Consider the following 17,010-nt stretch of genomic DNA (forward strand, 5'->3'; position numbering starts at 1 on the left):
AAAGCTCAAATTTTAAATTTTTTTACTTTTGAACATAATCTTCCATGATTCTTGCGGTGGTTCCTAAAATTTTAAATTAAAGAATCGCGGGAGTATACGTAAACTATGCTCCCGAGGGAGCATAGTGTAGAGTGCTCATAGAAGATTAGGGTTTCGCTCTCTTCAGGTAGTAGAGAGAGAGCGCGTGCTCACTATATAAAGGTAGGAGACTAGGGTTTCGATGTTTATAGGGAGTAGAGAGAGCGAGAGAGAGAGAGAGAGAGCTTGGAGATTCATCAATGGCGCCTCCTCAAGTGAAGAAACCTAGAGGGTCCAGGAACAAGGATCTTATCAGAGGCGTTGGCCGATACTCTAGGTCTGCAATGTATCACAAGCGTGGGCTCTGGGCCATTAAGGCAAAAAATGGTGGGGTTTTTCCTAGCCATGAAAAGAAGCCGGCAGCTCCAAAACCAGAGGAGAAGCCGCCTAAGTACTACCCCGCTGACAATATCCCGAAACCTCTGGTTAATAACAGAAAGCACAAGCCTACCAAGCTTAGGTATAACCTTTGGTTTCACTTGGTTTTGTGTATTTACTTCTAGATCTGTTTTGGTTTTAGGTTTTTGTGTATTTGGATCTTTTGGAAGCTTAAACATTTGAGTCTGTATCTGCTATGACAGTTCTGTTTGTTTATTTTCATGTTTGGTATGGATTTGTGTTGTTCGGAATTTAGTTGCTTGATTGTAGCATTTTGGATTTATCATCTTCTCAGGCTTTGTTTTCCTTTTGTTTTGGTTTGGGTTTTTCTTCAGTTGAGTTTTTTTTTTTTTGGCTTTTCATTTCCACGGTAAACTTTACTTTGCATATTTGGTTAATTAAGCATTTCTCGGTTAGTTGAAAGTTTGATGAAGTTCAGTATGGCTGTCTTTCACATTGCTTAGAATAATTATTTTGTATTAAGGTTACTTTTCTGTATTGGTGATTTCTCAAATTGATATCTTTTTTTGTTGCTCCTGTTCATGTTCAAGTGTTTGGTCTCATTTGTTTAGGTTGTGAAATTTTGTCTCTATCTCAGTGTGAGAACCTGGGCTGTGGGTTTTTTTCGTTTCATCCTTTGAGGCTTGGATGCTGGGCTTTTGCTCTTTCCCCTTTAGTTAATTTCTAGGGTTTCTATTGTTCGTGTAGTTTAATCCATATGAAAACAGATTTGTTTCTTGTGTTATATTTTCTATGTTGGACGTAATAAAATTAAAATGCGGAAGATGATACTCCCTATGTAACTAGTGATCTATCATTTCTTGTCAAATCCTTTGTTGTTGATCTTATGGGGTTCATGAGTCATAGTGCTACCAAATGTCTCCTGATCAATTGTAAATTAGTTTGATACTTCTATTTTCATGTTTATTCAACTTCCAAATGCTCTAATTTTATTTATTTTAAATTCAGTGTTTTCCTGCTTTTGGTACCTTGGTTTTTTTGTATTCCAGGGTAGGAGATTCGATGTCTATTACATCTATGATCGTCTTGTAGTCATTTAGTGTTTGTACTTGCTCTGTTTGCTTGAGGTTATTTTCTTGTCTGACTTTTGTTATACTTTAACGTCAACAGGGCAAGCATTGCTCCAGGTACTGTGCTGATCATTCTAGCTGGGAGATTCATGGGGAAGAGGGTTGTATTCCTGAAACAGCTTCCTTCTGGCCTTCTTCTGATCACCGGTATGCTTGTGAAAGAAGACATTCTATAAATTTTTGTGTGCTTCTCTTTGAATTGTTTTGCTATATTTGCTATAATGGTAAATTGGGGTGTTGTGTTTCTCATTTTGTTAGTTTTGGTTCTGTGTGAAATTCGGGATGGCAAGACTGAACTTCCTGAGCTAATGTATTCCTCCCGAATTTTGAATTACTTTGATCATTGTTTCTCTGTTGGTGATTCTGTGTTTCTCTTTGTTGGAGTCATGGCTGCAAGGGACTCACTTTTTTCTATTGGAAGAGCATGCAAATTTATTGAAGCATGATTCTTTACAAGTGATCTGTTTTTAATGGAATGTATAACTCTTTTCAATTTTGTGTGAGACAGAAATACCCTGTGTTTATGTTGTATTATGTGTCTTTGGTTGGTTCCCAAGTTGGTTTCGATGATGTTTGAGCAGGTAGTGAAGTTATTATCCCTATCATTGTTTCACATGTTTCATGCTTGAGGCCTCCATGTCTTGGTGGTTTGTTGGTGTATATAGAAGTAACACAAGCCAATTGAGCAGATTTCCTCTAGGAATTCCTAGAGCTCAATTTCTCTGTAAGGGTCTCTTCTTGTTCTTATGCAGTCCACATTTGCCCGTCCCACACTACTGTATCATTTGTCAACTCTGTTTGCAGAAAAATTGATGTCCTTATCTAGCAAGATTTCTGGGCTATTGCTTTCGTGGATTTTAAATTGGGGCACTATTTGGGTGAGTCACTATGTTGTTTTTAGTTACTTCTTCAGGGAAAAGGCTATTGAATGATTTTATTTCTTGGCTATGTAAGTATCTGACTGTGGAGCGCATAGTTTCCAGTTTTTCAATCCGTAAGAGGTTATGTTGCAGCCATTCACTCCCTAGATACAGAACATAACAATGTCAACCCATTTCAAAACCCTTGATCTTATTTTGAAAACATTCAAACAATCTAACTTGGGTTGTAAGTTTCTCTCTTGTTAGTTATGTGTCTTTTTCACCTATGAATTTTGAAGTAATAGATGTTGGTCCCGAGTTTCATCATTAATCTTTCATATTATGTGCTGTTCTCTGCGGAATTTTGTTTTTTGATTCTTATTCTATTGGGCAAATGAGGAAATCCAGATAATATTTGGATAATTTGCATCTGAATTCTTTTTGATGCTAACACCTTGGAGATCTGATGCTTATTCTTCTTAGGAAAGGTAATATTTATATGGTTTGTGTAATTATCAAGGTAGGAAAGAGTGGGCTGACATTAATGATAATTTCCCCATTTATTGGTGGTTCGTATGATGACATATGCTGCTGGAAACTGGCTACTCCTTCCTATCCAGTTTTATTAGGTTTTCCTTTTTCTTTTTTTGGAAAAATATTTTATTGTGCAAAGTATATTATTGTATCGAGTATGTTTTTTTAATAATTTGGTTTTTCGTGTTTATGTTTTCAAAGGTTTTCACTGGTGGGCATGTTCTGTGGTAAAAAGGTCTATAAATTTCTTGAGCTTATAACTTGATATTTTTTGTGGTAAAGATGCTCTTAAGTTTCAAGATTTATACGTATCATATTTGTTCATACTGTTCTCCATAAGAATTTGCTGAGTGGTTGATTTTGAAATTGTAAAGTTGTGGCCCTTCTAAACTTCTAAAAAAATATTAGAATTCTTGATGCTCTTGTATATAGAATAGGCAGTGTTTGGCTACGTTTGTTGCTACTTTTTTTGTGAGTTAGGACAAACTTGGCACTTTCCCCTATAATTGTCTTTTATAAGGCCAAACAATGAACTCCTAAAGATCAATCAGTTATTTTATCATTATTGGGCTTGTAAAGGAACTATTGGTGCCTCTGGGATTTCATTAGAGTCTGTTTGCAATTGTTAAAGGATTTTTGTGTCTGGAGGGCAAATGAGGAATCTAATTATCCAATGGGTAATTTGCATCTGAAATTTATTGATGTCAACACCTTGGAGATCTGATGCCTATGTGCCAATTGGTGTGTGTTTCCGTGATAAGTAAGGTGTCATATTCTCACAAATGAATTTCTAAGGTTTATTTAAGAGTGGGGTGATGATTACCATTTTTTCCCCTTTGTTTTGATTGCTGATATGATGGCATGTGTTCTATTTGTCTATATGTATAACTTTTTTCTTTCAATTTAAATGGAGAGACTTCTTCGAGTTGGCCCGACTTCACCTGAGATGGCTTGCCAAGCTTGTGAATCTTATTAGAAGTTTTATGCCACTTTTGACTTCGATTTTCCACTGTCTCTTCAGTTGATTTTGATCTGAAACAAGCTTATCTTATATCTTGAATCTGGGTTTCGAAACTGTCTTTCATGTACGTTTAAGAATTGATGTTCCTTTGCATCTTTTTGTTTTCATTTTCTTCACAATCTAATTTATAGGAAATTATTTGGAGAGTGGAGTGATGATTGTATTTGATTCCCTATTGGTTTGATTGCCAGTGTGATGGCACGCATTATAATAGCTTTATCTGACCACTCTCTAATCCTTATTGCTTTGTAATTTGGTAATAAATGCTCTCATTTAGTGTGAGATCTCCTGAGGTGCTAATTGTTAATGGATTTTTGGCTATCAAATTATTTTCATTCTTTTTTGTTTGCCATTGTTGTAATTTGGTAATACACATGCTCTCATTGTTTTGATTGCTGATGTGATGGCATGCTATTTTCTCTGTCTGAATACTCTTTCTTTCAATTTAAATTTAGAGACTTCTTCGAGTTGGCTCCTGTCTTCACCTGAGATGGCTTGCAAGCTTGTGAATCTAATTAGAAGTTTTATCAGACTTTTAACCTTAGTTTTTTAGTGACTCTTCAGTTGATTCTGGGTTTTGAAATAGTCTTTCATGTATGTTTTAGATTTGATGTTTCTTTGCGTCTTTTAATTTTCATTTCCTTCACAATCTATTTTTTAGGAAATTATATGGAGTGGTGTGATGATTGTAATTGATTCCCTATTGGTTTGATTGCTGGTGTGATGGCATGCATAATATTAGCTCTATCTGACCACTCTCTGATCCTTGTTTTGTAATTTCATTATTGCTTTGTAATTTGGCGATACACATGCTCTCATTTTGTGTGAGATTTCGTGAAGTGGTCATTGTCAATGGCTTTTTGGCTATCAAATTGTTTTCGTTCTCTTTTCTTTGCCACTGTTTTGATTTTTTGCTAGTTTATTGTATTTTACGTTTCTATTGTGATTTGCTGTTAGTTTTATGTTTCAATTTTTGGTAATATCATTGTATTTTGTAATTTTTGGATTCTTATAGATAGATTTCTAATTTGATTGCCAGTTTGATGTAATGAATTGCATTTCCTAAGAAATAATCATTCGACTCCAAAACTATAAGCATCCCAAATATATTGATGACAAGAGGCTTTTTCATTAGTGAAAGGAAGAGTATCATTTGACTCCAAAACTATAAGCATCCCAAATATATTGACGACAAGAGCCTTGTTTCATTCGTGAAAGGAAGAGTACTTTCGAAATATTACGAGATAGTTTCAGATCTACGTAATTCCTTTTTTGATAAACCAAGCTCTAGTTATGGTGAAAATGGAGGATTCCTTATTAGAAGATATGGTTATGTTCCTTTTAATGTTATGTTCGTAAATGAGGTAATATTCTATTTAAGTTTGGATTCTTGCTGAGAAATGTCAATTTTGCCTCTCCTTTCAGCTTCAAGAGAATGATGCTATGCATCTATTTCTTGATGGCCATGTTCTGGAGGCAAATATTTTTCCAGGAATTGGAATAGTCTTGGATGGACTTTTGTTCTTTTCTCCAAATCATTCTATCCTGGTAAATTTGAATTGATTGTGTTCATGATTGTGTCAACTGCCTTTCTTGTGCGTCTGTCTTTACTCCTTACTAAACTCTCCATCCCCTCACCGAGCTTGGTTTAAGTTGAGCTTGCCTTTGCTGTGTCGTCTTGGATCTATGTCTCTGGCATCTTAGGACTTGTTTGGTCTCTCCCATTTGGATGGTTTCTTCCCCAAACCGATAAATATTGGTGAGACGAATGTCGTTTTGTAGATGTGAAATGCAGAGTAGCTTTGAATTATTTCGAGATAGTTTCAGATATATTTCTTTTATTGATAAGCAAATCTATTGTGTGAAAATAGAGGATTCCTTATGAAAAGATTAGTTGCTCCTGCATTATGTTTATAATTTTTCCAAGTTTATGTTCTGAATGAGGTTATATTCTTTTTAAGTTTTGATCTTGCTCTGAGAATTGTAAGGTCCTGCCTCTCCTTTCAGCTTCAAGAGAATTGATGTTATGCATCCATTTCTTGATAGCCATGTTCTGGAGGCAAATATTTTATCCAGGAAATGGAATTTCCTTGGATGGGGATTCTTGCTATTCTCTCCAACTCATTCTGTCCTGGTAAATTTGAATTTATTGCGTTCACTGCAGTGCCAATTGACATTTTTGTGCGTTTGTCTTCAATCCTGACTCAACACTGCCATTTGTCACTGAGCTTGGTATAAGTTAAGCATGACTTTGCTGTTCTGACTTGGGCCTTGTGCCCTTGGCACCTTAGTACTTGTTTGGTCTTTTTCCATTGGATGGTACCCTTACCCCAAGTAATTGGATTGATGTCTTTGTGGGTTTATTTGAGTGTTTTTTATGAACTGATGTTATGCTTGAATATGTATATGATCTGCCTTATGCTAATTGAATTCCAATTTTTTCTCATTTGAAACATTGGGAATGGCACGTTTTCTCAAAAATGCCTTCAGAATAGTATTAAATTGGGAGGAATGTCACTTTGAGTCCTCTACAACTGTCAGATTTTTCATAAATTCTGATTTAGTTTGATGGTTTATCTTCTTTTTTCCTGCTTAGGCTTTGGATATGGCCTTTGTAGATATCTTGCTGCTCCTGCTCCCGAGTTTTGTGATCTGTGTTAAAGTTTTCTACTTTCTGTTTTGAATGGTATTTACTATTTCTATGTGCTTGTAGTTTACATGAAGTGGAAGCTTCAGTCTTTACTAATTTGTGCTGTGTGAATAATATTCTCATGAAGTTCAATACAAAATTTCACTATTGTGATCTTTCCTGTAGGTCCTTTTGTGGTGAATGGTGTCCCTCTGAGACGTGTCAACCAAGCCTATGTTATTGCAACTTCAACCAAGGTTGATATCTCTGGAACGAATGTGGAGAAGTTCACTGATATTTACTTCACAAAAACTGTTGTGAGAAAGAAGAAAGGAGAGACCGAGTTCTTTCAGGCAGAGAAAGAGGTAAGTTCCCCATGTTTGTGATATGTTATCATTGGTCATGTTGTTTGGATGGAGCATGGGATTATTACTAAGAAGCATGTCACTGATAGGAAAATATGCAAGGGGATACATAACTCGTACATTCTAGATTTCAAAATACTCGAAAAATTGTAGGAGTCTCTATTTGAATAAATCACTACATTGTTTGGTGGTAAATAAGTTGAATTCAATGGCATGAATGTGAGTCCTCATCATAAATGAAGCACTTGGAAAACTGTGAGATTGGTGGTAAATAAGTTGGATTGAAACTGTTCTGAATGTGAGGTGCCAAAATGTTATTTCCTTCGCAGTTTCTTTTGCGCTTGATGGGAAACATAATGCTGCATTTGTACTTTATCTCGTTAACTGATTGGGAGAGGCTTCAATCCCCTGTTCCTGCCACTACTCCTGAGATGATGTGAAGGAAGCATTGGGAAGTGCTTGATATATTAATAGTTAAAACTGTCATATTCTATCTGCTTAGCAGCAATGAGTATCACGCTAACATCTTGTAGGATATTAAACGAAGTGAATCAGACTAAAGTATAAATCTAGCTTACTGTGGAAGATTCTGATAATCTCTTCTCTGTCTTCTTATCATGGGTCTGTTTTGATCTTTCCCAAAAAAAATGCAGGAGACCATGTCCCTCCCACAAGAGGTAAAAGATGACCAGAAAGCAGTTGATACTCCTCTGATAAAGGCCATTGAAGCTGTACCTGATTTGAAGCCATATCTTGCTGCTAGATTCTCTCTCCGTTCAGGCATGAAACCTCACGAGCTCTCATTTTAGGAGAGAGAACCTGTAGAATTTTTAGGTGTCCTTTTGGTCAGGTTTTTATACTTAAAGTTTTGACTTTCCTGCCCTATTTTGGACGGAACAACCTCATCTATTTCTTATTTGAGTGAAAAGAGAGAATGAACTTTATCTACTTTCAAGAATCTAAATTTCTGATTGAAATCTTAGCTTTTCTATGTTGACTTCACTGTGGATGTTTGCCACCATTTGCATTTCCCATATGGTCTCATGGGTGGAATGTGTTCCTATCTTCTCTTCCCTTTCGATGTACATTTGATGCCGATACCCTTTGGAACTTGGGATTCATGTGTTTTGTTATGTTCAATTAATAGAGTGCACATATCTTTGAATTGATTCGAGGTTATGAAATCTGTGGCATCGTAACCATGGTTTGTAACTAGTGCTTCATTAAGTCGAACACCTTATTAAGGTTGGGTGTCTGGTGATAGACCAGGCTCGGTCCAGCTTCCTGGCTAGGCCCAAGCTCCTACCAGCTTATGTGGCTTTAGGGGCGGGCATTTCATGGGCACTCCGGATAGCTAAGCCTTGGCTGGACAGTTTGTACCTGGTTGAGCGTAGGTGCACAAGGGCCTGGGCTGGTGCACTCGAGGCTTAGGTCGTGGTCTGGTCTTTGGCTGTATGATGGGCTAGGTGCACGCATGTTCTGGCAGGTTGGCAGGCCTAGGGCAAAAGCCCTAATCTTCTGATTAAGAGCATCTCCAGCTGAGTGACATGATAATTTATTTGTAGGCCCCATTTCCCTAACGTCTCTCTGTTAGTCTCGTGAGAATCGTCGCTGTGAGAGTCCTAGGTACCTGCCCTCCACAGTTCTCCGAAAAGAAAGGGCAACCGGTTGTCAAAAGAAATATCTTTTATTTCACTAATTAATCCGGGAGTCTGCAAAAGAGTACAGAAAAGCGGCCACTCTAAAGCATGTAAACCAGGTTACTGATGAAGTGTTATTAACTTTATGCATATTGATACATTATCACATGCTGGTCCTGCACAACCAATTTTTGAAATTGCAAGCGAACAGAAAAACCCAAGGAACCAAGTACTCATCACGATGAATATACAAAAAAAATAAAATGATAACATTCAAATTTGAACAATTGCCAGACATTGTTCATCATTCTGGATTTCTTGATACAACAGCCAAACACAAGAACAAACAGCAAATACAAAGTCACACATAAAACTATTCGCCTTCCATGCCTTCATTTTACAAGTGACAGCGAACACTCATAGCATACTGTCAACTTTAGCTGGCAGTCTCTTGAAGAAATTACTTGGAACGGAAGGTAGTTTGCTTCGAAACCTCGGGTGTCTAAGCACAAAGAGCCCCAAGAGGAGAGCTACAACCCTAAAGGGAGTTACATAGAGCACAACTGCTGCAATTAAACAGAAGAGAATGTAAAGGCTTGTAGCCCTAGGGTCCCTCCAACTCAGAAGGGCTTGAAACCTCTCTCCTTGTGTAGCCATGTCTCCCACCACAGTTTGAATCCTTCTTGCCACACTCCTCAGCCTATCATACCTCATCCTTACAACATCATGAGGCCTTGAAGTTGGAAAAGAGTCAAATTCTTCATCGAGCTCATCGGGGGGCACTGCCTCAGCCCAGGAGAGCTTGGTGTCCATATGAGGTGGGTTCCTAGGCCTGAACCTGAAGTTCCAAATCCCTATCAAGAACATGTATAGGAACAAGGTGGGTAGTATGAGTTCTGGGTACCAGATCAATATGAGGAATAGGATATGAACCAACACTGTGGTTATGGGGTTCTTCCAATGGCACACGTCATCGAACCACTTTCCCACCGATATCACGCCTGATAGGAGTGACATAATTCTAAAGAAGTTGGCCTTGCTTCTCCTCATGCTCCATGCATGAGCATCAAAGTCTAGCATGTAATCGACAACCTCTTTTCTCAGTGGGGGCTCTGCTCTCCCAAGCCTCATGGCAACTATGTTAATTGCTTGGTACCTTAGGTTATCGACCTGGTTCACACTGAATGGATGTATGTAATGCATCTTGGGAAGTGGGGGATGGCCATAGAGATGGACCATATTCACAAGAGATGTGCATGTGAACCTAACGGCTAGTTGAAGCTCACCCATCTTCTTTAGGCCAGATGGGTGAAGAACCAAGAGTGGGTAGGAGTGGGTGTATATTCGGTCTGTTTCTAAGGTGGAGAGACGAATTCTTACCTTTCCGATTCTTGAATCGCTGGCTGAGCTGGTTGGTGTGCCCAAATGGCAGTTATCAAAGACTCCTAGGGTAATGACAGTGCAAGGGTCATAGACCTCCCATGTGTATTGCTCATTCCATTTGGGGCTGAGGCTGTCTATAATTGTTCTGGTTCGAACCCACTTTGGTCCATACTTGGCCACACAGTAGCTATCGGTTGTTTGTCTCCCATCCTTGGTTTTCATTGGAAGCAACCCTTGAGCACTCAATATACCCACCTCCAAAATCCCAATCGGGGGCTTCCATAGTTGCTTTGCAGTTGGGCGAAGGTCACTTATGTACATCGTTGACTCGTCCAACACATGATAACCTCCTTCTAGGCACACCCTCAAATGGATCCTGCTAGAGAACTTGAGCTCTTTCCTCTTGTCTCCCTCTAAAACTCCAAACCCAAATTTCTCGAGGTTGAACCATCTAGAATGTACTGGCCTATGGTCCAATCTCTTATCGAATATTGTTAAGGGGAGTGCAATCTTCCCCAAAACATCATCCTTTGATGGGCTAACCCTGTCTTCCACCATGAGAACAAGCTGCTCTTCAAAGGGCTCAGCTACCACAAAGATTAGGTCTTCATTCCAGAGTGGGTTCGGGGTTCGAACTGGCGAAGGCTTGGTCTTGAGCACTTGGTGTCCCACCTGAACTTTTACACTAGCTTCAGGAACCCGAGCCCTGTCACTCGGTTGCAGATCTTGAGCCTCGATCACATTAACTCTTAGGTACCAAAGCTTAGGGGACACATAAACCTTCGATCTTATGCTGAAAACCCCTTCTCCTTGAACTGTTGCTGCATCAGCATGCCATGCTTCAGGGAAAGCCTCATCAGCTTGTGTTCCCATCCAAACTGCAAGCATCATCTCTCCCCTAACCTTGGTCTCGCCCTTTCTATCTTCCAACCTGTACCACTGTGGAGCTAAAGGGCTATCAGGTGGAACCCGCTTGGGGACTTCATTTAGGTCAAACACAACCCTTCCTAGGTAATCATCTCTGCCCACCATCTCCTTATCCTTAACAAAGACCTCGAGCATGGAGGACTGAATTCTCTCCTTTGAGAAAGCGAAAACCTGGTTCCACTCAGGGTTAAGCTTCTTCTCAAAATGCTTTGTGGTACCCTTATAGTTACCAAGCTTGACCTCGGCATAAGGGTCACAACTACCTGTCACTGAGCTAGCAGGGAGGTCCTTGGCCTTAACCACGCGCACATAAAGATAGTGCATCTGCTCCACTAAGTCATATGTGCTAGCAAATTCTCGGTTCGACCACCCCGTGCCAAGGTGAGGGCTCGTGTTCTTGAGCCCAAAGTCCCCATGATGGTGAGTCCCTGGTGGAGGGGGAACAATATTTTGGTAATTGTTCATGGTTACAACTGGGATGCCCTGTGGCCTTCTCTGTTCGACCACTCTACTTGGTTGTTGAGTAACTTCTTGTTTGTTTACAATTTGAGTTGTCGAGATTTTCACTTCTATTGGTTCTTTGATCTCCTCAGGCGGTGCAACTTCACCAACAGATTTAGTACTAATAGAATTACTAGTATTGGAATCAGTTGGTGGTGGTGTAGTTGGGGTATTATCAGTAGTTTTAGCAGTACTATCAGTAGTAGATGGTGGTGAAGTTAGAGCCTTGTTATCAGGACTATCAGTGGTGGATGGTGGTGGTGGTTTGGCTAAGGTTGTGGGGCTAGTACTGGTATTATTAATCAAGGGTGGTGGTGTTTCAAGTTTGTTATTGGTGGACAGGTAGATTTTGAGGGTGATATCTCCCTTGACAAATGAGAAGAGTGTTCTTCTTTCCAAGGGGAAGGTTTGGAGAGCCTTTTCGGACTCTCTGACTACACTAGAGCCTGAGACTCTTACCTTTCCGAGGAAGTTGCGCCTGTGCAGGGACCTCTTCTCGTTGTAGACGTAAACCTCGATGCCTCTGTTATGGAGGTTTTTGGGGTCGGTAACGTTGAAAATGAGCTGCTCGTTCCAGTGGGGGTTTAGTGTTTTTTCGAGGGATTTGGTTCGAATGCGTTGGTTTTCGAAGTCTACTTCAACAAAGGGGGTGGCTGAGCCTTCACCATCTTTGGGCATAAGATCATGGGCTTCTATTACTTCAACCACTAGCTTCATTCTATGGAGAAAGGGGCTGAGGTTGCTTCCTCAGCCCTACAAGGAAGATGTGCTTAGAGAAAGAACCAGTCCTGAAGGCAAGAATTAGGAACCCAAAGGTGGTGGGGAATTTTTGTGTCACTTGGGATTAGAGCAAAGCTAAAGCAAAAGTAATATTGTTCAGAGAGATTCCTTGCCTTGTCCATCCACCTTAATGCTTTTTATCTTTTGGGGTTTGCTTTGCTTCTTCACTACAGCTTGCAGAGAGAGAGAGAGAGAGAGAGAGAGAGAGAGAGAGAGAGAGAGAGAGAGAGATGCTTTTATGCTTTAAGAGATTGAGACGATGCTTTTATTCTATGGAACTTTCACTTGCAGTAAATATATATGCTATTGCTCTTCTTTAGATCTTCTCGTGCATGGGATTGACGCCTGGTTTTGAAATGTAGAAAAAAGAAGCCTTGTACATGACTAAAATTGCCCTTTCCTGGATCTTCTCTATCCTCCCTCGGGAGTATAATTTGTATTTACTCCTTCGCTTAGAATATCTACTTGGGAGTTTTTCAATTTGAAATGTCGGGAACCATCTGTAAGAATCACTAAATGATTACCCTCAAAAGAAAATTAGAATTTAAGTTTTCTAACACTTAAATCTTACCCTCTAAAAATTGGACGATCTTTTATTCAAGTACATGACATCATTTATTCCAAGTGCATAGAAGTTACCATTATGAAAATTTTCTTATTGAGGTTAGTCCATAGGTTTAAAAGGTTATATCCGCAAAATTTAGGATCCTAAAATTAATCCGAGGTGGGGCTTCACCCAAAGGAGTAATGGGTAGTCTGGTCATTTAGGTTGGGATGCTTTTGAAAATTCTCTTGACACTATGGGCTCATTCGGGGGAGGGAAAGCAATGAGTTAGGCCATCCCTTTTATTATTATTTATGTTTGGTTTAAGTCTCCTTTCCTTTTTCCTTTTTCTCTTTATCTTTCCTTGGAGCGAGAATAATGACATTCTTTTCCTTGCTTTATTTGCATTCCAGGCTTTATGCTTTCTAGGTATGGTATAAAGTGGATTTAAGTCATTAATGGACGGTGAGGACTCATGTATGCAAAACCATTTTCCTCTTTTGATCTCAACCGTTCACCTGAAGTGTTGAAATCCTTGCCGTCCATTTAGAGATATCCATCGATGGGAGCCGTCCATTTGATGAACCCACTTAGACCCTGATTAAAGTGATGAAAAGGGAAAAGAAAGAGCTTTTTAAGAGGGAATTAAAGGAAGTACTTTTGTGTATTCCACCCTGCACCTAAGCTTGGAATATTGATTTCTTAATTTTGGGGTCCAAAGCTGGGATTCGAATTCATGACCAGTTGTTGGGCCCTTTATGCTAGGATTCAAGCATAAGACTCTCTCTCTCTCTATCTCTCTCAAGCATACTCATCGTGCATGCATGCGTGCGCACGCGCACACACGAGCATACTCATGAGGGCTTGTTCGCCTGTGTATATGCCGAAACTACGAGCCACGAGTTCGAAAAGAATTGCATTTAAAATTCTTGCGGTTTCTTTTTAATTGTCGAAAACACCACCAAACATGGAAAAGTATCTGGTGAATCGGTCGATTCGTGCATCTAGTTTTCGGAACATATCCTGAATTACTATGAATCCCATTTCTGCATCAAATCCATGAATTTAAAGCGTCTAAAATAGTGCAAATTTGATGATTTTTGAAGAATTGAAATGAGCAGTTGAAGAAAGATAAATGTACAAAGTCGACCGTTTTTAAAATTCGAAATTTTACTTTCCCCTGCATAATCTGATGGACGTGTTTGAGATGATATTCCTGTCAAATTTTGGGTTCAAATCAATGGTTTAAAAATCGGATCGATGACCCGGATCGGGCTTTCCAAAAACCTATCCTGATCGGCGAATCGGCGATCCGGATCGGAATCGGGTGAATCGGTCAGAATAAAGCTTCAAAAAAATCCGAAAAAATTATTAAAATTCATTATAAATATTGTTTTTTAGGAATTCAATAAAAAATGAGGGTACTCCATTAAGAATTTTCATGTTTTTGAATGAATATGCGAATATTGATATGTTCTTCCCCTGCATGAACCGCCATTCAACATTTAATTTACATCACACAAAAGGATAAACATAGAATTATCATGGAATAAGTATATCAACATACATGGACTACAATAAAGCATAAAATTAGTAACATACGATCTAAAAATAAAATGATAGACGACGTTGTTGTTTTTCTTGGTCACGCTGGTGCCATTGATTGAATTCGTTTGACAATTCATTGATTCGATCTAAAAACGAATCATCGATATTAGCGGGCGTCTGACTATTTTAAATTAACCTGACAGTTCAAAAAGAAAAATAATCATCATATGTAGTGATAATATGTTGCGGTAGTTCATGTAGTCATATTCGTTGTTATTTGTTATTGCAAAATACCTTTTTTGACAATAATATTTTCGTACATATCAATTACAAACATTTAGAATAATACAAAATGCAAGCTCCAAACATGGCTACAACTCAATTATCAAGAACATACATTTTTTGCATTAAAAAATTAATAATAAAAACAGTTATTCAAAGAGCCGGCTAACATCAGTCATTCCAACTAAAAAATCCATGAACAACAGATTAAAAAAATACAGTTTTATATTGAAAATATAATAACATGCATTTTTTTGCATAAATAATCCATCAACATACAATTTTTTCAACAAAAACTTTAACAATAAAAATTTAAAATATGGTTTAATACCTCATGATAATTAAAACCTTGTCACGATTTTCACATCTTAATCATCAATTTTCAAAAAATTCGATCTTGAAAAAAAAAAAAAAAAAATTACAGCAAACTCAAACAATAAAAATTAAAAATTGAGTTTAAATGTTTAATACATCATGATAATCAAAACTTTATCACGATTTTCACATCTTTTCGAAAAATCATCATTTTTCAAAAAATTCGATCATGGATAAAAAGAAATAAAAAAAAAAAGTACAGCAAATTTTCAAAAAATTCGATCATGGATTAAAAAAAAAAATTAACAAATTTTCAAAAAGTTCGATCATGGATTAAAAAAAAAAAATCATAAATTTTCTAAAAATTCGATCATGGATTACAAAAAATTCGATCATGGATTACATAAAATTCGATCATGGATTACATAAAATTCGATCATGGATTACAAAAAAAAAAAAAAACATTAAAAAACAAAAAATTCGATCGTGGATTACAAGAACAGAAAAAAACAATTCGATCATGGATTACAAAAAATTCAATCATGGGTTACAAAAAAAAAAAAACACAAAAAATTCGATCATGGATTACAAGTAAAAAAAACAAACATTTCGATCATGGATTACAAAAAATTCGATCATGGATTACAGAAAATTCTATCATGGATTACAAAAAATTCGATCATGGATTACATAAAATTCGATCATGGATTACAAAAAAGTCGATCATGGATTACAGAAAATTCTATCATGGATTACAAAAAATTCGTTCATGGATTACATAAAATTCGATCATGCATTACAAAAAAAAAAAACAAAAAAAAACAAAAAATTCGATCGTGGATTACAAAAAAAGAAAAAAACAATTACATCATGGATAACAAAAAATTCAATCATAGATTACAAAAAACTCTATCATGGGTTACATAAAAAACAAAAAATAAAAAATTCGATCATGGATTACAAAAAAAAACAAACATTTCGATCATGGATTACAAAACATTCGATCATGGATTACAAAAAATTCTATCATGGGTTACAAAAATAAAAAATAAAAAATAAAATTCGATCATGGATTACAAGAAAAAAAAACAAATATTTTGATCATGGATTACAAAAAATTCGATCATAGATTACAAAAAATTCTATCATGGGCTACACAAAAAAAAAAAAAAAAAAAAAAAAAAATTTGTTCTTCACAGAGTCGTTTTACATAAGCGATTTTAACTCAAAAATTCACCTCCAAGTGAATAAATTACATCCAATTGACTATATTTTCTGATAAACAACAATATAAGGAATCAAAAACCTAAATTTTTAACACATTATTTCTGATATATCATGAAAACAAAATCAAAAGGCGGAAAAAAAAAAAAAAAACAGCTGAATTTGGTTCCGCAGATATCTCACTATTCATATCAAATTTCTTGCTGTAATTGACCAGATTACGTAAAATTGAAAATTTTAAATCATACTAGACACAATAAAGATTAAAAACCCTAATTATTGAACTCATTTTGTTCAAAATATGCCGTGAAATAAATCAAATGGCGGAAAAAAAAAAAAACCCAAAGTTCTTACCTGTTTTTGTGAACCGAAGCCTTCAATCTCCAAAAAACTCTGTTTTTCTCAACGATTATCACAAATTAGTAACAAAAGCTTTTGATTCATAGCTTTAAGATCAATATGCCCACAAATTTTGAAGGATTCATGCCCTATTTGGCATGAAATTTCAGAAATGCCGGAAACCCTAAACCCCGAATTTTTCTTGATCCAAAAACAACTAATTTTTCCACCATTTAATCATTGAAAAAGCTGAATAAAGCTGTTTACAGCCTGCAAAACAGATCACATGCCGAAAAAAACAAAAAAAATGATCAAAAAATGATAAATTTGAAAAAATCCGTGAAGAATATTGTGCAACTCGTGTTCTTCACGGACTCGCCGATTCCGCACAGTTAATCGGCGAGTCACTGTGCGGAATTGTCCGGTTCTCTCTAAAACCGGACGATTCCCGGTTTTTGAACCGATCCGGTACCTTTTTCGTGAATTCCGAGTCGAACCGGGCGAGTCCGGTTCGACTCGGCGATTTTTTAAACGCTCGTTCAAATATATTTCAGGATACACTCAAAACCCA

The 17,010-nt window shown here is 37.3% G+C and overlaps 2 protein-coding genes and 4 non-coding genes across 6 annotated transcripts; 5 read left to right on the top strand and 1 right to left on the bottom strand.

Moving 5' to 3' along the window:
* The first annotated feature begins 222 nt into the window (after nt 1–222).
* LOC18439865 (large ribosomal subunit protein eL6) lies at nt 223–7,945 on the top strand. Its single transcript, XM_006850020.4, has 4 exons — nt 223–538; nt 1,588–1,694; nt 6,778–6,956; nt 7,610–7,945. Exons 1-4 carry the CDS (start codon nt 279–281, stop codon nt 7,763–7,765), a joined length of 702 nt encoding a protein of 233 aa, XP_006850083.1. The 5' UTR covers nt 223–278; the 3' UTR covers nt 7,766–7,945.
* LOC148782692 (small nucleolar RNA Z101) lies at nt 2,793–2,882 on the top strand. Its single transcript, XR_016053133.1, has one exon. It is a non-coding gene; the product is annotated as a small nucleolar RNA Z101 (small nucleolar RNA).
* On the top strand, nt 3,586–3,673 carry LOC148782693 (small nucleolar RNA Z101). The gene has a single exon (XR_016053132.1). It is a non-coding gene; the product is annotated as a small nucleolar RNA Z101 (small nucleolar RNA).
* LOC148782694 (small nucleolar RNA Z102/R77) lies at nt 4,107–4,192 on the top strand. Its single transcript, XR_016053134.1, has one exon. It is a non-coding gene; the product is annotated as a small nucleolar RNA Z102/R77 (small nucleolar RNA).
* On the top strand, nt 4,635–4,720 carry LOC148782695 (small nucleolar RNA Z102/R77). The gene has a single exon (XR_016053135.1). It is a non-coding gene; the product is annotated as a small nucleolar RNA Z102/R77 (small nucleolar RNA).
* An 899-nt stretch (nt 7,946–8,844) lies between the features above and the next one.
* LOC18439867 (FT-interacting protein 1) lies at nt 8,845–14,703 on the bottom strand. The gene has a single exon (XM_006850022.4). The coding sequence runs from the start codon at nt 12,122–12,124 to the stop codon at nt 9,014–9,016; it is 3,111 nt and encodes a 1,036-aa protein (XP_006850085.1). The 5' UTR covers nt 12,125–14,703; the 3' UTR covers nt 8,845–9,013.
* Between the last annotated feature and the right edge of the window lie 2,307 nt (nt 14,704–17,010).

This window comes from Amborella trichopoda, chromosome 3, assembly GCF_054954075.1.
Source record: "Amborella trichopoda isolate Santa Cruz 75 chromosome 3, AtrichopodaSantaCruz75HAP2 v2.0, whole genome shotgun sequence".
Taxonomy (NCBI): domain Eukaryota; kingdom Viridiplantae; phylum Streptophyta; class Magnoliopsida; order Amborellales; family Amborellaceae; genus Amborella; species Amborella trichopoda.

Bases quoted from the DNA above. Each gene is read 5' to 3' on its own strand.
- LOC18439865 (XM_006850020.4), top strand. From the start codon at position 279: ATGGCGCCTCCTCAAGTGAAGAAACCTAGAGGGTCCAGGAACAAGGAT. The intron at 539-1,587 runs GTATAACCTTTG...TAACGTCAACAG, and splicing joins CACAAGCCTACCAAGCTTAG to GGCAAGCATTGCTCCAGGTA. The intron at 6,957-7,609 runs GTAAGTTCCCCA...AAAAAAATGCAG, and splicing joins TCTTTCAGGCAGAGAAAGAG to GAGACCATGTCCCTCCCACA.
- LOC18439867 (XM_006850022.4), bottom strand. From the start codon at position 12,124: ATGAAGCTAGTGGTTGAAGTAATAGAAGCCCATGATCTTATGCCCAAA.